Source organism: Myodes glareolus, chromosome 5 (assembly GCF_982192425.1).
Source record: "Myodes glareolus chromosome 5, mMyoGla1.1, whole genome shotgun sequence".
In the NCBI taxonomy this organism is placed as follows: domain Eukaryota; kingdom Metazoa; phylum Chordata; class Mammalia; order Rodentia; family Cricetidae; genus Myodes; species Myodes glareolus.
In genome coordinates this window covers 84,948,159-84,972,847 of record NC_142030.1, presented here as the reverse complement: position 1 = coordinate 84,972,847, position 24,689 = coordinate 84,948,159, and the positions used below count along the sequence as shown (strand labels likewise).

At 36.5% G+C, this 24,689-nt stretch overlaps 1 protein-coding gene across 4 annotated transcripts in view; it reads left to right on the top strand.

The window, feature by feature from the left end:
• The window catches only part of Dennd1b (DENN domain containing 1B), a 216,468-nt gene that overhangs the window by 68,163 nt on the left and 123,616 nt on the right, over positions 1-24,689 (top strand). For all 4 annotated transcript variants that reach the window (XM_085688160.2, XM_085688162.2, XM_085688163.2 and 1 more), the window contains exons 4-7: positions 10,310-10,359; positions 12,243-12,362; positions 23,578-23,647; positions 24,415-24,495. In XM_085688160.2, the coding sequence (XP_085544286.2) occupies positions 10,310-10,359; positions 12,243-12,362; positions 23,578-23,647; positions 24,415-24,495 (321 nt within the window). The remainder of the gene's footprint in view (positions 1-10,309; positions 10,360-12,242; positions 12,363-23,577; positions 23,648-24,414; positions 24,496-24,689) is intronic.

Below are 24,689 nucleotides of genomic sequence, written 5' to 3'. Positions count from 1 at the left end.
AATATCTCAGCCCTACTACAACCTTGATTCTCTTGAACACTGCCAACATCTCCGTTAAATAAAGGTGATTAAAACCAATTTATTCTGTGGCATAATCCCACGGGAGCACATCTCAGTGAGAATAACACAGGAAGTGTGAAAACTCCAGGCAGTCCAGCCCCTCCAAAGCTTACTAATCACACAGTAATGGCCTCCAATGTGAATGTCAGATGAAATCTCAGGCAAATCATTCACAAGAAATCAAAGAGAGTGCATGAAACATGGGCCAACACACACACACACACACACACACACACACACACACACACCCGCAGAGAATCAAAGAAGACACAAAAAATGATTTCTGTGTGACAACAAAGAAAACAACAATGGAAGTCACTACAGGATATGAAAGTAGAATTCAGTAAAGCAATAGAAATATGGAAGAAAACCAAACTGAAAATCTGGAAATGAAAAATTCAGTAAGTCAGTGGAAAACTTCAACAGTAGAATAGATCAGGCTGAGCACAGAATATTAGAACTTGAAGACCAAGTAGAGGAATTACAGCATTCAGATAACAAAAAACATAATAAAGTATGAACTGATCACATTTGACATGTTGTCACTTTTAGAAATAACAAATCTAGGAGTTGTGAGCTTACAAAAAAAAGTTTTAATGCTAAATAGAAAATATTTTAAGTAAAATCAGAGCAGAATGTTTCCCAAATTAGGTACAGGAGGCATTTCAAATCAACATATAGAGGAGACTGGATAAACAAACTCCCCGTATTGTATTATAGTTAAAATACTAAATGTGTACAAAGGAAGTATATTGATAGCTTCAAGTAAAACCAACTCACATAACATACCCAGCACAGCAACCCTAGATTTAGGTGCAGAAAATCTGAAATACAAGAGGTCTTGAAAGGATATATTCCAAATTCTAAAAGAAACTGCTAACCAAGACTACCCCATCCCCCCCAAAAGCCCTTTCTGTTATACTTGTAGAGGAATTGATTTTCCATGATAATAGTAAACTATGAATTCATGAGTACTAAGCCTGATCTTCAGAAAATACCTGAAGTACGTCTTCAGACTGAGAAGATAAACATACTCAGAGGCTAGAGGAAGAGTAAAGTGTGCTGGAATAGTAGTTAAATAATGAGGAAAAGAAAAACACAAAACTCTATAAAATCAATAGTTTATGAGACAGTAGTATATACCTTTTAATAAGTGAATATTAACAGTCTCAACTCCTATGTTAAAAGGCCTAAGCTAGCAGATTGGTCGAGAAGATAGGACTTGTCTTTCTGTTGTCTCTAAGAAATGTGCCTTACCATCATTGCGAGGCTGCCTTAGGACTAAGAGGTGTAAAAGCTTATCCCAAGACTGTCAGTGAAAGTAGCAGGCGGGTTAGGTAGAAATGATCAGCTCCCTGACAAAACACTTCCAACCTAGACAGTCAGATGGCATGCTTATTATGGGACCACTCCATCAAGAAGATATTAGAAATTTCTTTTTATCTTAAATATTTACTTATATTTTTGAGAACTTCATATTTGAGTCACTGTCTTTAAATCATTTTCCACTTTCCTCTTCTTTCTCTACCCCTTCCCCAACTACCTCACAAAGTCGTGGCTTCTTTTTCTGTAATTCTTTTTCCATATATTAATATAAATTTGTAAATACAGTTTGCTGAGTTCAGGTAGTATGGAGGATATGTTAGATTTTTAAGTCTGACCACTCAATATTGCATAACAAATCTGAGGGTTTGCCTGTGGGGAAGACTGACTGGTCAGTTCTCAGAAGTTATTCTTTGCATGTTGCGCTTCATCTAGGCATAGGGCTATGTGGGACTTCCCTCATCCATGCTGGCATGTCCCTGTTGTTACCATTGTTCAGGGCTAGAATCTTCTGGGTTCTACTTTTCTGTCTTATATAGGAAACAGGTCCTCTGGGTCTTATTATCATTCTGCCCTCTATTCTATGTTATCCCCTGAGCCTTGGGTGTCGGCAGTGTGTTGTAAGTGTATCATTTGGGGCTAGGCACCCGTAGTTAGTTATTCTCTGCATTTTGACCAGTTGTGGCTTTCTATAATAACTCGAGATTCTTCATTTTTTTCCTGTAATTTGAAGGTTTGGATTCTTTAATGATGTCTCGCAGTTGTTGCATGTTCCTTTCTTGTGCTTAAAATTTTTCATATTCTTTGCTTATGTGCTCAGATGCCTCTACTTTATTTCCAAGTCTTGATGCTATTTCTTCTACTTGATCCATTCTACTTGTAAGGTTTTCCCCCTGAGTTTAGAGTTGGGCTATTGATTTTTTTCAATTCTATCTTCATTTCTGGTTGAGTTCTCTTCAATAATTCTGTCTCTTCTGAATTCAGTTTTCAGATCCTGGATTGTCCTTATTCAGCTTATGTTTGTGTTTTCTTGGCCAATCTTCCCCCATGCTCAGTACTGATTTTGGACTGGAGGAACGGGGTGCACGTCCACGCAGTCCTCACACTCTCCAGCATAGCTCGACTAGCACAGCTTTCACATTGACCCAGGCAGATCCAGCTTTTTGGACCCTTGTCATGCTTTCTCTTTTAACACTGAATTGTAGTCACCCCTTTCTTCCACTCTGGAGTCACCACTGAATATGTGAGGGATTTACCTACCAGTTCTTTATACCTGATCTGCAATCATGGAAAATTGAACAAGACAAGGGTGGAGTTCACTTTACTTTGCAATATATTGCTCAGTCTTAGCAAGAGTAAGAAGACAAGAGAAGGAAGTAAAGTAATGCAGGTATGAAAGGCAGAATGTGTCCTTATATGCAAGTGATTAACATCTACATCAGAGACCAAAGAGACTACACCAGGAAATCCTGATAAATACTTTCAGCAAAATAACAGGGCAAAAATAAAGAAAAACCAATAGTCTCCTTTATACCAATAACAAGCATGCTAAGAGCCCAGGGACATGCTCCCTTTGCAGTAGTTATACCCGGGAGATAAAATATCTTGGCATATACCTACCCTATGAAGTGAAAGACATTTGTAATTAAAACTTTACAATACCTAGCTGGACCTGTTGACACATGCCTTCAGTACCAGTACTCTGGAGGCAGTGGCAGGTGGAGTTTGATGCCAGCCTGATCTACATAGTTGAGACCTTGTCTTAAAACACATACAAAACAACAACAACCACAGCAGCAGCAACAGCAATAAAAACCTTTAGAACATCTAAGAAAAAATTGAGGAAGATACTAGAAGATAGAAAGACCTATTATGCTCCTGAATTGGGAAAGACAATATGATGAAAACAGATATCTCAACAGAAATAATTTAGAGATTCAATGCACACCCCATTTTACTCAGAAATAAAACAATATTTAAATTTGTACAGAAGCACAGAGACCCCCAGAAGCTTAAACAATCTTGACAAAATGATGGTGCTGGTGGGACCTCACGTGAAACGACAGAGCCATACAACAAAACAGTGATATTGTCACAGACCACACATACCAGTAGAATTCAATAGGATGTTCAAATGTAAATTCACACATTTATAACTGCCTGAATTTTACAAAGATGTCAGAAAGACACAATAGTTGAAAGACAGTCTCTTCAGCAAATGGCACTGGGAAAATTTGATGTTCACACAAAGAATGGAACTAAAGTCTTATCTTTGGTTCTCTCCAAAAATGAAGTCCAAATGGATCAAAGATACTAGTGTAAGACCTAAAACTCTTAAATTATTAGTGAAAAGGAAAAATATTTCAAGCTCTAGGTATAAACCAGGAGCTTAACTTTCTGGAACAAACTCCAGTTGATCTCTAGTCAAGACAACTGTCAACAAATGGGACCTCATGAAATTAGAAATCTATCCAGCAACGGAACTTGTTAATCCAGTGAAGAGACAGTCTATAGAATGGGAAACTGTCTCTTCAGGATATACATATGAGAGAAAATTAGCACCAGAATATATAGAGAATGGCGAAACATTAAGAGGACAGCTCAATACCTTGACAAATGAAATATGCAGAGTCCATAGATACAGATGCCTAGTAAATCCATGAGGATGCTGCATTCACTCGAGTCAGACGTCAAAACTTCTCTGAAATTCCATCTCACCCAAGTCAGAACTGTACTCAATAAGGAAACAAATGACAACGCGTGTTGAGGGTGTGGGGGTGCGGACAGAAGGAAAGCCTTTACACTCTGTTCATGGAATGGAATGTTGGTAGACACTCAGGAACTCAGTATGGCAGCTTTTCAAAAACGTTTAAATAAGCCAGGCGGTGGTGGTAACATGTATCAGTATATACTGCAGCAATATCACAGTAGCTAAGTATGGAACCAGCCTATGCATGCATCAGCAGAGGACTGGATAAAGAGAACATGGTATAGATACACAATGGATTTTTGTCAGTCATTGAGAAGAATAATAATGTTCAATTCAGGCTGGTAGACTAGACTGGAGGAAATTGTACTAAGTGAATAAAGCCAATCTTCATGACTGCAAAAATGAAACTGTAGGAGAACAAAGGAGGGGAGAGGATGAAAATGAGGGTGGCCAGAATGGGGTGACTAAGTTTAAGAAACTCAGTATATACTTTTATGAAAAGTTAAAAAAAACTCCAAACATGAAAGATTATTTTCTAACAGATTTTTTTGATAAAATATCTAGATCCTCATTTGTTTTCCGTATACTGTCATACTTTTTGAAAGCTTCTCTTATTAAATGCCTGTGAGGTAATTATACCTTTTATTGGCAGGTACAGTACCCATCTCCTTTTGTGAGTGAACATGTTTTGGGTTGCATATTAGATCAATCTAAAGTGACAGGAGTCTGCAGAGGTGTCATTGTATACGAATGACACCCATCCAATATCTGTTCTCATTTGCTTTCTGTTGCTGTGATAAATACCATGCCCTAAGCTACTTGGGGAGGAAAGGCTTTATTTTACAGCTTGTTGTCCACCGTGAAGGGAGGTCAGGGCAGACACTGAAGCAGAAACCACTGGGGAGTGTTGTTTACTTCCTTGCTCCCTGTGGTTGGCTTGACTTGGGCTTGCTCTTAAATATATAGCCCAGGCATGGCACTGCCAACAGTGGACTGGTTCTTTCCGTATCAATCACTAAGGGAGAAAAAAACACTCCTACAGGCTTGCCTACAGGCCAGGCTTACACAAGCATTTTCTCAGTTCCAGTTCCTTTTTCCAGATGGCCCCAGCTTGTGTCAATTTGACAGAATCTCACAAGCAGACTCTCTAAATACATTCCACATAGCTCTCTCCTCACTGGCTTCATCTGCTTCATGAACTTTCTCATGTCTTCTAATGATAAAAATTTATTTTGAAGTTTTGAGAGTGAAGTTAATTCGAATTAACTATCTAAACAATATTAATATGAAAGCAGATTTGGTGTGTCTTCTCTGATTTGAGGAGGGGTAAAGATGAGTTTAATTTCTAATTAAAATAGCCAAACAGAAAAAAAAGTGAAAACCAAGAGGAAAAATATCATACTGGGCTCAGTTATCCTGTTTATTATATTTTTCTCAGGTTTTAAATAGAAAATAGAATGTGTATGTTGAAAACTTCTTAAAAAGACTCGGAGGCTCTCTGTAATTTCCTCTAGCCTCTTTGGTAATAAGGTATATCCCTGATTGAGTCCCCAGGTAGTGTGTGCCTGTCTTCCCTTGGAAGATGGAGGATGAAGTGTGTCCCACAGTTTCTCTGGCCGTCTCGGAGATGCCCTGCCACATCTCAGTGCACATTGTGGGGCTTGAGCTCAGTTCTGTTACCCAAACTGTTGCGGCTGAGTAGTGCTTGATTTTTTAAATAAATTTTGGTAGAATTTATTGCTCCCTTATATAAAGCACAGATAGATTGAATGCCTACATGTTATTATTTCTTATTTTCTTGAGATTATATTCAAATATTATCTTTAGAAAACTTTCAATTTTGAAAAATTTGAGTTAAAATTGCTAGGTAGAACTTTGTTGTAAAAATAATTCTGGAAGTTTTTTTTTTTAATAAAATACAATTATGGATATTTGAGATCTATTCTCATTTAATACTGTGTTTACATGTACATTAAAACTTTAGCGTGAATTTATTATTTGTATACTATTATTGTGGAGAGCCTTATGAACATTAGTTCACTAAAATCTTTATAATTACTTGTGTTAAGATTTTATTTGAAAGCAAATGAGTCTGGATTCTGGTTGTTCTTAGCTTGTCTCTGGTCTGCCTTCCATGATTAATTCGGAAGGGGGCTGTGGCTCAGAGCCTAACTAGATGCCACATGGTGGGCTTATGGAAAAGTGAGAGTTGAGTTGCTTTCTTCACTGGGTGCTGGCTACTGCTGCTGTGTCCTTGTGTAATGTGCATTCTGAATGCTCATGGCTCCTTCCACGACTGCATGGAAAGGACAAAAGTCAGCATGCTTAGAGTAGACCAGGAAAGACAATCCTGTTTCCTGGAGGGAGATGCTGAGTTAATAGTCCCTCACTGAATCTACGTCATCTCTGCTTTTGGGAGTTCAGCTGTTCTTTATTATCTTGCAACCTGCTGTAGAACTCTGCTCTAGGCTCACTTATTACAGTGTTAATTGGAGGAGCAGTGATTACCCACAGTAAAGCTTCAAGATTGGGCGTGCTGACTCTCAGAGGAGGAGACCCAACCATTCCATCCTGCATCTCTTCCAGTTGAGGGTATTTCTGTTCCTGCTGGATAAAGTCTCAGGAGTGGAGGCTTGGAGGTTTACTGAAAGAGGCACATTGTCAAATGCAGCTATGGAAAGCAAGATAATTATGAAATTTAATTAATGATCTTGGTGAATGATTGATTATAAATGAGCATCTCGGGGGAAGGGTATAAATGATTGCTGTATTTCTGGTTTTTGTGTCTTTGGAGAGGATGGTGTCACTGTAACTTCAGTTGTAAACATCCTAAATGTGAGGTGTTGGGCTGTTCCGAAAGTGATGTAGGAAAGTAAATTATATGTGTGTGTGTGTGTGTGTGTGTGTATAGAGGGGGAGGGGAGAGGAGGGAGGGAGAAAGGGAGAGAGAGAGAAAGAACACTGTGGACTTCATAAAACTGCCTAAGCTGTAAGAAGTTAGAATACATAAAGTTGAAGTCATGGTGTAGATATTAGATTTCCTAAGCAGAACAGGAAAGAAGGAAGTGTGGAGCTTCAGTAAGCTCTTGCATTTGCTCAGGAGGAAGTGCTGGGGAAAGTGGAAGGGGAAATAGGTTGCAGAAGTGGTGTGTTTTGTCTTACAGTCTTTCTAAAACAGTTCTAAGACCGTTGTCATTGTAGATTTTAGATTTTTTAAAAGTAGATTGTTTCTTTCCAGGTGGTGGTGGCACACACCTTTAATCCCAACACTCAGGAGGCAGAGGCAGGCAGATCTCTGTGAGTCTGAGGCCAGCCTGGTTTACAAGAGCTAGTTCCAGGATAGACTCCAAAGCTGCAAAGAAACCCTGTCTCGAAAAACAAAACAAAACAAAAGAACAACAAAACAACAACAACAAAAGGAGTAGATTGTTTCAGATTGTTTCTTAAGAGCCTATTTCATCTTAGATGCTGCATGGCAGCTTTCTGGGCTGAGTAGACTGTTCATCTGATACTAGCATTTACTCTTCTCTCTCACAAAGATGGCTTCTTTGCAAGCCCATAGGTCAGTTCTCAACTCATGGGTTATGACCCCTTTGGGTCAATGATCCTTTTATGGGGGTTGCATATCAGATATTGTGCATATCAGACATTTTCATTAGAATTCATAACAGTAGCAAAATTATTTATGAAGTAGCAACGAAAATAATTTTATGGTTTGTAGTTACCACAACATGAGGAGCTATATTAAAGGGTCGCAGCATTAGAAAAGGTTGAGAACCACTGGTATAGGTGAGCTACATTCTGGGGGACAAACACCCAAGAAAAGTTTCCATGAGCTATTTCCAGTCATTAATATGATGTCTTATTTTGGAACATGTATAAAATGTCCATTATTGCCCATTGGTACTTTGCTCTGGAAAATTTTATATTCTAGTTCATTCTGTTTGTTATTTTGATTTTATCTTTGACATATGTTAGCAATTATGATGTTTTGTGTGAGGATAACATATTTTAATTAGAAATATTTTGAAACTCAAATTTTTCTTGGTTAAGGAAGTTTCTGTAGAAACAGTCAACTTGTTTGCGGTCAGCAGAATGGCAAATCTAACTATCCTGTCTAACATGTCTAGAAGGAGCTGCGTGTGACAGAGAATGGGAATATACAACCTCACATTTAGTTCTAATATATGTAGAGATATTTTCACTATTACTAAAGTGACTCAGAGAGCAAAAGCTGTCTGAATGCTTTTCCCTCTCGTCACCCTCCTCTGTTTAAAGTCACTTTAGTTTATATTGCACCTACAATTAGGGAAGACACTAAGTTCTAGGAACTCGGAGGATTTGAGCTGTTGGTCTTTGTGCCCCCTGCTTACACTGCCAGGGGAGAACAGTCAGCAGCACAGCCGCTCTGTCACTGACAGAGGCTGAGAGGAGGCTTTTCCCTATACTGTTTATACACTTGTCTATAGACCTGCTGGCTGGTTGAATTTTAAAGAGTGAAGAGGTTTAAAGACTTGTCCCCTGAGGGATGCTGCTGCCAGTTGGGAAGCGAGCTGAGGCTGTTTTGCAGAAGTGTGTTGCATGCATGTTGCTTATGGAAAAGAGGGGGTGTTTGTGAAAGATTAAGCAACGAAGTGAGAGGCTTCCTCCTTAATTTGAGCATTAAAATGAATGTGAAATATACAGCTAATTTACATATATTCAGAGGTAGACAATGACTTTGAATGCTTTTTACTGTTTCTGGTTTATGTGGGTAATTTTGCAAGAGTTTATCTTACAACTCTGTATAGGTGTAGTACATACGGTAAATGACTTCCTGTTATATAACACAAACACAAGGTAACAATTAAGCAACAGTCAAATGAAAACAACTGTACTTATTTGTAGTAAGCTGTTTTCAGTCATTTATTTCATGTCTAATGACTTCTGTAATTTCATTTAGCAGAATATTATAAAGAGTAAGATAACTTTCTCTCCACACAGACCTGAGCTAAGACTTTGAATAGTACATTGATCAAGCTTGCACACTTGCCATAAGGCTGGGATGCTTTTCCTTTAATACAGTGCTTTTCTTTACGCTTCTGTGGGTTAGCTCTCGGGAAGCTTTCTTAGGTATTGCTATTGAATTTCTACAAGATTTTATTTTAAACTGATAATTGCTCTGTGTGTGTGTGTGTGTGTGTGTGTATTTAAAATTAAGAAATTCACTTAAAAATACTTAGTAATGTATTTCTATAGAAGGTTTATGTTGTTGGGTCTGTCTGATTTTACTGGTAAAATGTAATTGTGGAAGTGACTGCTTTGTTAAGATACTTGCTCCTTTGTTTCTTAACAGGCATTGTTTTTAGTTTCTGCTTCTTTATGAGATCACTTAACTTTAATTTTTATGATGTCTGTAATTATAGATGAATTTTAGATTCAAAATTAAATTTTAATGTGTTGTTCAGCTACATCGAAGAACATTTTTTTTCTTATTTTTCCTACTGTCTAATAATTGTTTGCATTTTATTGTAATTTAATAAATATTATCTCTAGATTTTTAATGAGATTGTGCCTGTTTTCATAAAACATTCATTTTTAATATTTAATTAATATTTTACTATTTAACTATATTATAATAGATACTTATTTTAAGATACACATTTAAGAGGACTATTTGTGATAAATTTAGTAGAAAGTGTTTAAACATGCAAATGTATATTTTAGAATTTATACAGAGGTTTTTAATTAAGAAAAACATTTGAGTTTGGGACATGCAGAGTTGTTATACTTCTCAGTAATTCATTCCGCTGCCAAATCCATTCCCTTTTCTCTGCCTGCATTTTAAATGAAACAACGTTTATATTTTTGAGCCAGAATCTGTGAAAAGTCCCTGTGGCTAGCCTGTGGTACAAGTAGCAGCAGACACAGCTTGCCCATATGGTGCAGTGCTTCTTGTGAGATCCATATGGCCTTGTTGAAGGGGATCCCAGCGGGGATGCCAAGGGTGTTAATACCCTTCAGGCCAGGCCTTTCCCTCCTGGGGCTTCCGGGCATTGTCAGTGCAATCTGCCAAAGCACACACTTAATTCCTTTTTAATAATCAATTATTGCAGTCTGAGAACCTGTGCCTTTGTCTTAAAAATACTTCATCCACTCCTTGAAAATGTCTCAAAAAAGTTTGAACTGCATTTAAAAACATTCTAAAGCATCCTCTTTTTGAATTTGCATTTGTAGGAAGTACTGCAGAGTGTGCCCAAGTTCTGTTTTCCCTTTGATGTGGAAAGGTATAGTATAAGTTCATAATTAAGATGACTTTATGCTTCCATTGCACACATGGTAAGAAAATAACACATATCTTCATTGTTTTCTGTTCACACACTGAAGAGGAGAGGTTCAGAATTAGATAGTTAGATAATGTGTTTCAGATTATTCTTTTCCTTCCTCTGCCGTGGCCAGTGAGGAGGTCTTAAAGCAGTGGTGGCCACAGGTTATATTTCTTTTTTTTTTCTTTCGTTCTTTCTTTTTGTTCTTCAGGTATAGATTATAAGAACTAGCAGAAAAAAATGTCATTGATGAGGACCTTCGGATAGTCTTTTAAAACTAGATATCTGTACCCTGCTTTCACTTCCAGTTCACCCTAATTGGAAAAGCATCTATGTGATGTTGTGAACTCAGTTGTCTCCCAAGAACAGCAACATAGAACAGGGTGTTACTGCGGTAGCTGTGGGAAACTTCCCCAGTAACTTTGACAATTTCATTGTGTTTATATTTCACTGCAAATACTAAGTGAACTTCTTGTTTGTAGTTGGAATTTAGTATAATAGCTATCCCTGGACATAATGATATTTATTGTATTTCATGTGATTTATCACTATTATTAGTTTTATTTGAGTGTAACATACAAAATTTTTAAAAGAAAATTTATTTTAGGGAGACATTTTGCCAAGGATTAGTGGGACTGAGATTGAAATTTTAGTGTATAGATTGTAAAGTGATCTAATAGTATATGCTAGTTACTACTAATAAATATTGCTGATGAAAAAATATTTTCTTAACTTTTTTCTGGAGTATTAGTTCTTCTGTCTTACTCCAAAATTAGTAAAAACAAAATAAAGGGAGAAAAACTACAAGAGGGTATCTTGAACACTAGAACATATGTTAATCACTAGAGGATTTATTTGAAATTTATAAAATTAGAAAACTCCCTGTCCATTTAGATTTCTACTTGCCCTGGTCCTTTAGATGTGTACTTGTTTAGTAGCTGGCATTTGTGACAAATAATTTGCAGTTTTAGAATACTAGCAGTAACATTTCAGCTTTTAAAAATCCATATGTTTATTTTAAAACCAAATTTATATGTCATCAGTATTTTATTTTGGGACAAAGAACCTCAAGTTTTATTCTGGTTTTATGAGCCAGTATCTGGAAGTCTGTTGATACATTTTCAGCAGAGATAAACATTTTGTCTAGTGACTTTATATCATTCCTTATGCTGAAGTGGCACATGCTATTGAGTTCTAGCCTATTTATTTCAAAATCAGGTAAAACCCAGATAGGCTTCTTTAGTAGGAAGTGTATTCTTTTGAGTTGGTGTTCGATTCTGTAGCGTATTGATAGTTCTAAAAGATAATACTAAGAAAAATACTAGTCGTGCTTGTTGAGATGGTACTACATTGGGTAAGAATGTCAACAGAAGAGACAATTCAACATGATGGCAATTACCATCAGATGATGAGGCAATATGGTTTGCTGTCCAAGCAGCTACAATTTGGGAAAAGCAGAATACCTTAGATGAGAGAGATGCTAGAGATAAGTGTAGAGACTAAATTTATTGATTTTTCTGCAGCATGAGTAACCATGGCTCCAACTTCATGATGTATTTTATGGGTAACTTATTCTTTTGAAAATGTGAGATGAGCATTGACTTCCGAGTGAGGCATTTGATTTGTTGATCTGCTCCAACCATGAGCCGTTAGAGCTTACTGCAGTGCTGGACTCCTGACTCATGAGCTGGTTGAGTTGATTATGATTCTTGCACCTGTAGTTCTCATCAGGGCAGCATCTAGAACCCAGTGTTGGGAGGGGAACCAATGTAAATACTAGTCAGGCTTTTTATCTTAAAAAAAAATCAGCACAGATTTAATGCTGTGATGTTGTTTTATTTTAGGGCATCTCAGAATCAAGTCGGACAGCACTTTACCTTCGTACTGACAGATATTGAAAGTAAGCAGAGATTTGGGTTCTGCAGACTCACATCAGGAGGAAGAATTTGTTTATGTATTCTTAGGTGAGTAATTATAATCAAAACTTGGCTATAAAATAAATTATCTTTCTCTTTTGCTTTATCATGCTTGGGATTTCAAAAAATCAAAACAAAGTAACTTTTTATAATTATTTATTTTCTGTACTTGTTCAGTCTAAATCCAAGTAAGTGAGAAATAATTTCCACAGACAGAGCAAATTGTTTACTAATAACATTAGAACTTTCTTAAAAGAACTATATCTTTTACAGATAAGGTGTTGTAGATTTATCACTGAAAATTAAATATTTATATGTGAGTTGTGATTTGTGTAAACAGGATAACACTTAATAAAGTTAGCATAATGCTCTTTTCTGCCATTGATGCTCATGTGATTTTTTTTTTCAGTGAATGAATTTCTGTTTTAAGGCAAAGGTTGCAAACTTGTGATTGTAGAAGAAATTATAGAGTTTTGTTAAGCCACTGTGCATTTATAAAAGTTTAAAAGATGTTAGTTAACCTTATGTGCTTTAGGGATTTTTTTATAAAATTTATATTCCTAATTTTTTTAAGAAATGGCGATATCTGCTAATTGCAGCTCCTACCTATCCCAGTGGAAACAATAAGCTGGAAATAATAGGGCTTTAGTTATGTGATGATTTCATAGTCCCCTCCTGCAAAGGACTGTGATTTGTTGGAAGTTGAAAAAGAAGTGCTTAAACTCAGAGTTCCTGTAAGATGTTGTGGTGAACAAAGAATCTGGATATAGCCTATAAAAAAAGTAGAATTCTTTGTCCATATATACATACATACATATGTATATGTATATTATAGAAACTGTCAATTCTAGACTCAGTAGAAATGATTATAGAAAGATAGTATTCAATTTTCAGATGAACATATAAAAGAAGCCTTTCATATTATTACTTTTCTATTGCTGTGGTTTATCTTGTGCTTATGGTTTTGGAGAGATAAGAGCTCTTCATCCTCATGGCAGGGAACATGGCCGCAGGCAGCAGGCGTGATGGCAGGGACAGTTGGAAGTTCACATTTCAAACCATAGCCAGGAGATAAGAGAGCCAACTCAGAATGGTGTCAGCAGTTTTAACTACGAATGCTGGTGGGTTAGTGAAATACTTTCTTCAGCAAGGCCATCCCTCTTAAAACTACTAAGACAGGCACCAACTGGAGATGAAGTGTTCAAACGCCTGAACCATGGGGGACATGTCATTCAAACCAGAGTACCTTGGTATAAAATGTGTGACTTCTACTGAGCTGTATCTGTCAGTCACTGAGAGACATGCAGTACATGTCTGTATTAGCAGTACTCGAAGCAGGAGCAGGAGGGTTGCAAATTTGAAGTTAGTCTCTGCTATATAGTGAGTTCTGTTGTTTAATAAAACAAATGTTGGAGCTGAATAACTTTTTCTTTATTCAAAATGGATAACTATTTTAGAATATGTGTCCTTTTCATTGAGATATCACTTTTTTATTCTTGGTAATAATATTACTTAAAACTTATGTTTTGCCCAAAGGAACCTTATGTTTCAAAGTATAGATTGATCCCCCCCCCCCCCCCCCCGCAAGCCATGTATGACATGGAACTCCTTATGTAGAATAGGCTGGCTTCAAACTCACAATGAGCGTGCTTCTGTCTCTGAGTGTTGGAATTGAAGACATGCAATGCCACAACTTGTCCATATGTTGAAAGCTTTAGCTGAGGAAGATTGTTTAGATAGCTGGATGGAGTTGGATGGAGAGTTTTAATAGAGTCTCTTTTATCCTTGTTTCTAAGCTAAAGTTTAAAGGAGCGAATATTTTTTTATGTATTCTTACAAGGTTAGATTTTTCCCGATGACAATATGTATTTTCTAATTGTTTTCTACGAATTTTTGAAAATTTCCACTAAAAATCAAAATTTACAGAGAGTTCCGGTAGTACAGTGAGCTGCTGTGTGTGCATCCCCAGAGCCATCAGTTCCATCCTCTCTCTCCTCATACTTTCTCTTTCTGTCTTCCCTATTATTTTTAATGACCCATTATTTTAATGATCCATTTGAGAACAAGTTATAGACTTCATTGTTTAGATTTGAATCTGTGTCCTTCAAATTTATTCTATTTAAATTTGTTTCATGATACTATTTATAATCAAAGAGTTTGAAATGTGTCCTGTTTTTAATCTCAAATATTTTGAATATATTGAACCTGTTAGTAAGCCAAAGTAATTATTATATGCTTACCATAGTTGATATACATTTCTTATATTTTTAAAATTTGGGAAAGCTATCATTATTTAAAAATATTAATATAAAGCATGAAATATGCTTCTTGTTAAATTATGTATATATATGTATGTATATATATGTATCTGTAAGCCACTTGTCATTAATTTGTAGTATAATGTTGACTCAAACTTGTGCATTTGGCAGAACAGCTGAATGTTTTTTTGACTCCTGAGTTAGAAGTACTTTTACCTGTGAATATAATAAATTAGAAGTAAAAAACATGTTAATAAGATAGCCTTTCGTAGTGAGCATCATTGGTTATTGGATTTTTTTTTTATTAAAATAGCCTTGCTTTCCTCTGGGATTAGAAAAATGTCTCAGGCTTGCTGAGGTGTCTCCATCTTTGTCCTTCAAAGTTAGGGCTCTTTAGTATCAGTCATCCCTCCCTCTATTTCCTCATATACAACATATTGTTGTCCAGTTTATCAAATTAAGGGATGACTATTAGCAGTATTTATAATTTGAAAGATACTTGGATAAAGTAGTTCATAAGAGCTCTGATGACTGTAATATTCTCCTATGCAGAAATACCATACATGATTAATCAATGATCACTTTTATTTTTATTTTCCTGATAAGTTGGTACTGCACACATGCTACTAAAACCATGTGTTGCTTTTCTCCTAGAATTATCTTATCGTATTATTTGGCAGTTAATATGTTTTTTTACTGCTATTTATCTTATTTAAGAACAGTTAAAATTTAGTCCAGTGTAATATTAAAATGACATTTAATTTGAGGCTTGTGGTGTTAGAGTTCTTTCTCTGAAGTGTCTGTCCTGGTTTAGCAAGATTTCAAAGCTGTTCTTAGATCACTAACTTGTCCTTATTACCTATGTTTAAAATTGCTTTCATATGCTAGCAAAGATTCAAGACATACTCTTCCTCTCTAATTTCATTACCGTAATTTTACAACTATAAAAATGTCGCCAAGGGTTCAAAATGAAATACTCTAATGAGGAAGGCAGATTTATGGTTAAGGCTTTTGTAGCCCTCTTTGCTACCTGTAACTCATACCAAACTTGAAGGCTTCACACTCTTCCTTTAGACAAACCCCTTAGAAGCAGAATGTTTCAATTTTGCACATTTTGTGTCAATTTTCTAGCGGACAAGCAGCCTCTAGTCTTGAGAGATTTTCCTAAGGAAAGGCCGGCTCCCTCCTTTTATTTGATTCCTATTCCTGCTGATCACTCAGGCTGGTAGTGGTGGTTTGACTGTTCGACAAAAAGCATTTCCTTTCCTTTATTTAACCTTTGCCTTTTGAATGTAAAAATTTTATTAGCACTATAGTGGAAGTCCAAATGTGGCAGAGTCTTCTGACGCCACCAGATGAGCTTCTGATTGGGTGTATGCATCTGTCTTTTGCCTCTTGTCTTCTTTGGAATTTAGGACATAGTCTTAAAATCTTAGACTACTGGCTTTTTGAGGAGTAATTTGTTTTACATTTATATATTTACAAATTCATAACAGTCACATCGTTTGTTGATCAGGTTACATTTTTACTTTTAAAACGTTCATATGAGAAAGCAGATTCATTTTCCTCTTTTGGTTGGCATTCTTGTGGTTGGTTATCAAAAAAATGCAAGAAAATATATTTTAAGTATGTTTGGAAGTACAAAAATAGGGGAAAATTTAAGTTACTGGTAATTATTTAGATTTTATATGTTTGTGAAGATTGCTTTGAATAAATATTGCTTAGAAATTAGCCAAGAAAATACAAAAAAACCAAACAACCCACAAATTAAAACCCACGAGAGTATTTCTTACCCTTGAAAGCATGGGAACACCTCTTGGCCCCAGGCTCTGTTAGAGAAATGTGTGGCTAGAGTCCAGTCCTTAACATTGCTAGAGAAACAAGATTTTTCAAATGTATTATCTGAGATTTAGAAACTAGCAGTGTATTAGATTAAGCACAACCACAAAACTGCTGGTGTAGAAAACAGAGCCCTGGGTTGGTTGGCTGCAGCTGCAGATAGCCAGTCTGCAGTCTCTGCTCTGCATGGCTGTGGGTTTGCAGCAGAAATGCCTTTACTGTTCTTAGGAGCATGTCTGGATCTTTACAGACCAATTCCACTTAGATAGGAGTGCTGTTTTTATTAAAAAGTATGAATGATTTATTGTAATGAGCAGCTCATCACTGAGAACCCACACATGTCCTCACTTTGTGCTTTGTTGTTATAGTACTTACTGATGTGTCAGGGAATGATCTTGCAGAAGTCTGAGTGTCTTTTTATTTCAGAAGTACATTGTGAACAAAGAGAACTTTGGAGTTGAGTTTTGTGCAGGGTGATAAGTATGGATCTAGCTGCAGCCATCTACTTTGACTAGCACCATTTGTTGATGATGCTGTCTTTTGTTCAGTGTGTATTTCTGGCTTCTTTATTTAAAAAAAAATAAGGTGTGCATAGGTGTGTGGATTCATTCCTGGGTCTTCAATTCTGCAGTTTGACTCCTTTGATCAACTTGCCTATTTCTGTGCCAGTACCATGCTGCTTTTATTATTATAACTCTGTAGAACTTGAAGTAGGGAATGGTGGTGCCATCTGCAGCTCTTTTTTTATTCCGGGTTATTTTAGCTATCCTATTTTTTCTTCTTCTTCATATAAAGCAGAAAATTGTCCTTTAAAAATAGTGAAGACTTGTGTTGGAATTGCTTTGGGGATTGAATTGAAAGGGTGTTGGAGTTTGTCAAAGACCTTTTCTGCATCTAATGAGATGATCATGTGGTTTTTCTCTTTTGGTTTGTTTGTATGATGAATTTACATTTATTAATTTATGTATGTTGAACCATCCCTGAATTTCTACGATATGATCACTTGATCATGGATGATCTTCTTGGTGTGTTCTTGCAAGTATTTTATTCAGATTTGTCTTGCAAGTATTTTATTGAGTATTTTTGCATTTATGTTCATAAGTGAAATTTGTGGGGCCTTTATGTGTTTTAGGTATCATGGTAACCGTGGTCTTGAAGCAAATTTGGGCCATGTTCTTCTGTTTATCTTTTGGGCAATAAATTGAGGATTATTAACTTTAACTTTTCTTTGAAACTCTGGTAGGATTCTGCACTACTGACCCTGGTCTCTTTTTGATTGGGAGACTTTTAATACTGTTTCGATTTTAATAGTGGTTATAGGTCATTTTAAATTGTTTATCTGATCTTGCTTTAACTTTTTTACGTGTTATATATCAGGAAACTTACCCATTTCTTTTAGATTTCCTATTTGGTGCAGTACAGGTTTTTAAAGTATGTTCTTATTATTCTCTGAATTTCTTTGGTAGTCTGTTATTATGTCCCCTTTTCATCTATTAGTTTGAATATTCTTTTTCTGCCTTCTATTTAATTTGGCTAAGTTTGTCAATCTTTTTGATTTTTCTTAAAGAGCCACTTCTGTTTCATTGATTCTTTGCATTTTTGTTGTTGTTGTTATTTTATTTGTTTCTGTTTTATTAATTTCAGCCCAGAGTTCAATTATTTTTTTCTGTCTACTCCTTCTTTTTTGCTATGAGATTGCTCCAGATTTTTTATGTAGGCACTTAGTGCTATGAACTTGCCTCTTAAAACTGCCTTCATCATGTCTCAAATGTTTGGGTTTTTTTTTATGTCTTCATTTTCACTCAATTCGAGGATGTTTTTCTTAATTTTTTATTTACTCAGTTTTCATTCAGTAGTGAGTTGTTGATTTTCTATGAATTTCTAAGATTTCTGTTTTATTCAGTTTTAATCTGTAGTGATCAGATAGAACACAGGGTATTATTATGTATCTATTGAATTTATCTGAGTTTGTGTATTTTAGATAAGAGTTCCATGAGGTGCTGAGGAGGGATATTCTTTTTTTTTTAATTTTATACTTTATTGTTTTTAATTGAGCTGTACCTTTCCCCCCACTTTCCAAAAGGGATATTCTTTTGTGTTTGGGTGAAATGTTCCATAAAAACCTGTTGGGCCCATTTGTTTTATTACATAAAGTAGCTCCATATTTCTCTGCCTAGTTTCTGTCCATATGCCCTGTCAGTTGGTGAGAATGTGATATCAACTCTCAGTATGTTGATAAATATGTGATTTAAGATGTAGTAGTATTTCGTTTATAAACTTGGGTGTTCTTGTGTTTAGGGCATAGATGTTAAGAATTGATATCTCATATTGGTGGGTTTTCCCCTTGATTGTTAGTAATGTCCTTCCCTATATTTTCTGGGTATTTATGGTTTGAAGTCTGTTTTTTTTTTTTAGATACTAAAATGACTACACCTGTTTACTTTGTAGGTTCATTTGGTTGAAATACTTTTTTTCATCTTTTTACCCTGAAGTGATGTCTGCCCTTAGGGTTAAGGCGTATTTGTTGGACATAACAGGAGAATGGGTCCTGTTTGTCTATCTGTTCCATTAGTCTGTGTCTTTTGGTAAAAGGTGGGGTAGAGGTGGTTTGAAACCATTGATATGGAGAGTTTTTAAAGAGCAGTGTTTGTTGCTTCCCGTTATTTGTTGTGATGTGTCTCCCCCACCTTTTGATTTGCTATTCTGAGATTATTCCTATGTTCTTTTGGGTTTGGTTACCTTCCTTAGGCTGAAGTTTTACTTCTAGCTCCTTCTGTAGGACTGGATTTATAGATAGATACTGCTTAAATTTGGTTTTATCTTGGAATGCCTTTCTTTCTCTATCTATTGTGAGTGAACATTTTTGTTGACTATAATGATCTTATCTGATCTCTGCGGTCTCTTAAAGTATAGAACATCTGTCCAGAAGGAACTGAGATGTTTCTGTCAATTTTAGAACTTTGGAAGTTGCTTACAATGCACGTCCCATTATCTTAGGTAATAATATATCCTTCTGGGGTCTTTGAAGAGTTGAATACAAATAGTTTTAGTTACAATTTTCCTTTTCTTTTTTTCTTTTCTCTGTAGTTTTGGAGCCTCTCCTAGAACTAACTCTTGTAGACCAGACTGGCCTTGAATTCACAGAGATCCTTTTGCCTCTGCAGTTTTCCTCAGTTATGATAAAAGGTAAATTAGATATACAACTTTAGACTCACAAAGAAATATTGTAACTGTAATTCTTGCTTGGTATCTATTTTGTAATATGTAATCTTAGTATGTTAAAGTTAAATCCTTCCTTTTTATTTAAAGAGAAAAAGGGAAATGATGTGGGATATCCTACTGTATATATGTTGCTTTTATTAGTTGATGAATATAGCTGTTTTTGCCCGTGATTTAGCAGAGTAAAGCCAGGTGGGATATCCAAATAGAAATATATAGAGAGAATAGGCAGAGTCAAGGAGACACCATGTAGCTGCCAAAGGAAACAGATGCCAGAAATTTACTGGTAGGCCACAGCTTCGTGGTAATACACAATTAATAGAAATAGGTTAATTTAAGATGTAGTAGCTAGCTAGGAATACACTTAAGCTATTGGCCAAACAGTGTTGTAGTTAATATAGTTTCTGTGTGATTATTTGGGTCTGGGTGGCCAGGAAACTAGTGAATAGTCTCCATTTACGCAGACCCTTCTGACTTTTGGAGTCTCACCAGGGAAGTCAGGTATTATCCTAATAGGTCTTTATATTTGGCTTGCTCCTTTTCCCTTGCACCCTTTTAAAATTATTATACAGATCTTGCCTCAAGTTTATTTGCAAAAACAGCATAGGGCACTGGCCTTCTGAAATAGTGTGTAGGTGTGTCACATCAGTCTGTCTGTCTTCACACTGGCAGATGGAAATCTTTCTATGGGGCCTTCACAGAGAACTCAGACACCTTTGTGAGCCTGAGCTGGAGCTGAGGCCACTGTCTTGGTTGGAGCCCTGGGCTTTGTTTGACAGAGTCTATGACCCTTGGCCATGTATTTAAGAATCTGCTTCCCAAACTTGAGGTGAGCAATGAAAGCAAGAAGGCTAAGTGTGTGGTTGTACTTAACCACCTTGGGCTTCACAAGGGCCTTAATGGCCTTTGCATGTGCACTCAGTGCCTTTGTATTGTTTCCTTTCCTGTTGTGCTTCTTGGTAAAGCACATGTTCCTCAGGATCTTGGGGTCAAAACCCTTTCGATTTTTCAGCTGACCTCAGCAGATCTTGCCTGCTGGACCTGGGATCTGAGGACCTGAAAGAATGGGGTGGCTGCCAGTCTAATGCTGTCGACAGCCTTTCATTTGTGTCAGTGCACTTTATTTACATGAATGAAAACGAAGAAAATGACAACCTAAGGAAGGTTGCTTGCGTTCAGAAAGACATGATCAGAAAAACGTAAATAAGCACCAATCAGCATGCACCTTAAGAGAATCCTGTCTTTGTGGCAGGGTTTCTTGATGCGTTTTGGGACTGGTTTTATGTGGTGTGGTTCTTAGTCTTGGCCATGTCTGTAGGGTAACCCATGGTTCCTGGGACCAGAAGAGAAAGAGAAAGGCCACCCCTTGCAACTTTTAATAGCCCTTTCCACCCAGTTGTTTTTGTTTGGTTTGTATGTTTTTTGTTTCAAGTAAATGCTGATGAGAATTTTTTTTCTGGTCCAGTCTATTTAGTGTTCTGTATGCTTCTTGTACCTTGATAGGCTTGTCTTTCTTGTGGTTAGGAAATTTTCTTCTATGATTTTATTTTAAAAAAAGGTTTGTGTGTGTGTGTGTCTTTGACCTGGATTTCTTCCCCTTCCTCTCTTCCTATTATTTGAAGATTTCATCTTTTCATTGTGTCCCAGGATTCCTGGGTGTTTTGTGACTGGATTTGGAGGAGGGGGCAGGGAGTAGAGGAGATTTGTAGTTGGCACACTTGCTTCTCTGTCAGGTGTCACCTGAGGAACAAGTGACTTTAGACGAATAGTGAGTAGAAAAATCATGGCGGGATAATACATGTTATACTGAGTTGTTTAAAAGCTGTAATATGAAGAATTATTATTGTATTTTTTTTAATAAGGCATGGTTGAATTGCTATCTGAAAACTAGGGCTTGAGGCATTAAATAATTTAATTAATATTTCTGATTTTCACATCCAAAATTGATTTCAGAGGTATCATATATGAAGAGTTTTCTAGGTTCCCACACAAAGCATCAACATGCCTACTGTGAGCCTGTCCAACGTTTGCTCGAAGGCGCATTCCCTGTCAAACTGGGTCCTAAACCTTTGAACACCCTAGGTTCTGGACTCCTTTGTTCTTTGCGATCTCTATTGTGTTTCCCATGCCCCTGCATTCTTTCATGGCTTCCCATATTATCTGAAGCCAGGAGGAGGATTCGTAAATCCTGGAATGGCTGAGCATGCTGTTACTCTGCCCTTATACTTGGCCTCCTTCCTTCTGCTTGGAAAGCCTTTACCATCTCACTTGCAGGGTCTGTATTGAGGAGTTCGGTCCTATTGTCTCTCATCTCTTTGTCTTCTTGGAAACACCCATTTTTTTTTTATTCCTATCCTTGAGTTTCATGGGAAACTGAAGTGTGGCTTCCTCATCTCCCACGTCATCACACCTTCAGTCAGAAGACTCAGGTCTGCAGAAGGGGGCTATTTTGCTAATATTGTAAGAAATGTTCCCTTTTCTTTCTTTTGGGAGCTGCTGTTTGTTGTTCAGTGGCCTGACCCAGGCTGGTGTTGTGGTACTTTTCCTCTTCAGCTCTTCATTTGTTTTTTTATTCTAGTTTCCAGGAAATTTTCTTATGCTGTTCTCTGTCTTTCCATGTTTTGAGATTTTTCCCCCCTCATCTTTTATAATTTCTGAAAACTCTTCTCCCCCACCCAAAATGTTTTTCCTGTGGTGGTGGTGGTGGCTCTCAGTGTGTGTGGAGGTCATAGGATAGCTTTGTGGATTCAGTTCTCTCCAGCCAACAGTGTGTGATCCCAGGAATTGAGCTAAGGGTCCCCCAGGCTATCCTGCCTTCCCTCTTTCTTGTTTTCCAATAGTCATCTTTTCAAGTTTAGCTTGTTAGCACACTCTTTATTCATCGCCGGAGGGGACAAAGGCTCTTTAAAGTTGTCTTCTGTGGCATAGTCTGTTTTTTCCATTTGTTCATTATAAACATACATTGCCGTCATGTATCTCATGCTTTATTTAGTTAAAAACCACCATTACCGTGTATAAGTGCAGGAGTGTGGGCATGTGCCTGTCATCAGAGGGCACTTTCTGGGGAGTCACTTCTGCTCCTTCTTATGTGGGTTCCAGGAGTTGAGCTCATACTCTCATGCTTGCATGGAAAGCGCTCTGTCTGGGCACTGAGCTATCTCATTGGCCCTAGGCTGTTCATTTGTATTGAAATAGAAAGTAGTAAACTGAATTAGAAAATAAGTGTGGTCTAAATAGTAAGACTCTGCTTGAAAATAAATAAGTAAATAAATAATGAAAGCAAATAATACGCAAATACGTAAGTAAAGAGTAGTTTTACATATCAAAATGAATTTTAAATCATAATTGGTTTTGTCATTGAAAATGTTTTGTATGCTATTTTTAAGGCCTTATTTTTAATGATGGTTACATAGTTTCTGAAGAATTAATTGTGTAAGTGGTTCTGTTGCATTATGTATCAACTGGGAAGTATTTTTAAAGCGATTCAAGTATGTGCTGTATACTGTACAAGTCAGTAGTAATAGACCACTGTACAGTGGTGGCCTTGTGACATTGCCAACATCTTAATTTATTCAAATGCACTTTGTGACACTCATATGAAGGGCACATTTCTTAAGGTCTCACTTCTCTCCAATAAAGTGACATGTGGCTGCAGTTGGACATAGATTTATAGTTAGCTTGTTGATACCCTTATGCAGTGCTTGCTTTGACATAGGATTAAGTTCTTTTGCAGATGCCACTGACTTAAGATGGAAGCATATATAGCTAATATTACTATAATAATAGTTACACATTTTCTGGAATTAGTAAAGAAAACATGGGGTTAGTTCTTTTCTCTTCTCCAGGATCAATGTGTTTCAAGGAATATCAGTTCAGTTTTCATTTCCCGGCTTATTTATTAGTTATAAACCCCAGGTGTTTTACATACCTGTAAATTCTCCTTCCAGTTACTTGCCGTGGTTTGAAGTGTACTATAAGCTTCTCAACACTCTGGCAGATTACTTGGCGAAGGAACTGGTAAGCTGACCTTTTTTTCTATTGCTTTATTGTGTTTAAATATACATAGCATAGAAGAAGCAGTGTTGTCATTTCAAAGATTATAATTTTTTATCACACACATTGTTTTTAATCACCAATACAACATACCTGAACAAACCCAAATGCTTCACTCATTAAACCATAGTTTGCTATTTACTTTTCTTCTCTTCCTTGGCACCTGCCATGATATCTATATTTGCCTTCTTAGCAGAAGGGTCCCACACAGGTGGACCCACTAATGTTTATCCTTGCTTATTTCTTTTAATGTAATATGTTCAAGGTTCCACTGATGTGCCACCTCCTAGAATCCTCTACCTTTTAAAAGCTGGTGGATCGTTCATTGCATGAGTTATACTACAAGTTATTTACTCATTCATCTTTTAGTAGATATTTAAGCTGCATCTACCTTGTATGTATTGTAAGACATCTGAACATAGATGGTTGCTCAGCTTCCTCTCTCATTAAACCCATTCGTAGTAAGTGGTAGAGAGCTTTACCAGGCATATATAAAGCTCCAAGTTCAAACAAAACATCCTATTCTGGTAGTTACATTCAGTTGTTTTTAAGATATGTCTGGAGGTATAAATACTGAATATTGGGATAATTCTGTGTTTCATTATTTAAGAAAAGATCATACATTCTATTTTTTAAATCATTTTACATTCCTAGTAGTAATGCACAAGGATACTTTTAATTATTTGCTTCCTATGTATTTTAATTAGTAAATGATTCTTTCTTTGTTTCAGGAAGATGATTTGAATGAAACTCTCAAATCACTCTATAATCACCCAGTACCGAAGGCAAACATGCCTGTCAACTTGAGTGTGGTATGTACTTTATACCTTCTTTTTGGAGACAATCCAGGAGGCATTTGCCAAGTCACCCTATTTCCAGGAAAATTTTAATGTTTATGTTAGCCTGGCTTAGTGCTAATGTCGACTTGTGACATGGTTTGATTCATATAACTTGTATTGCATATTATTATAGCTGTTAAATTGAAGAAAAGCTATTATGTGCTGAC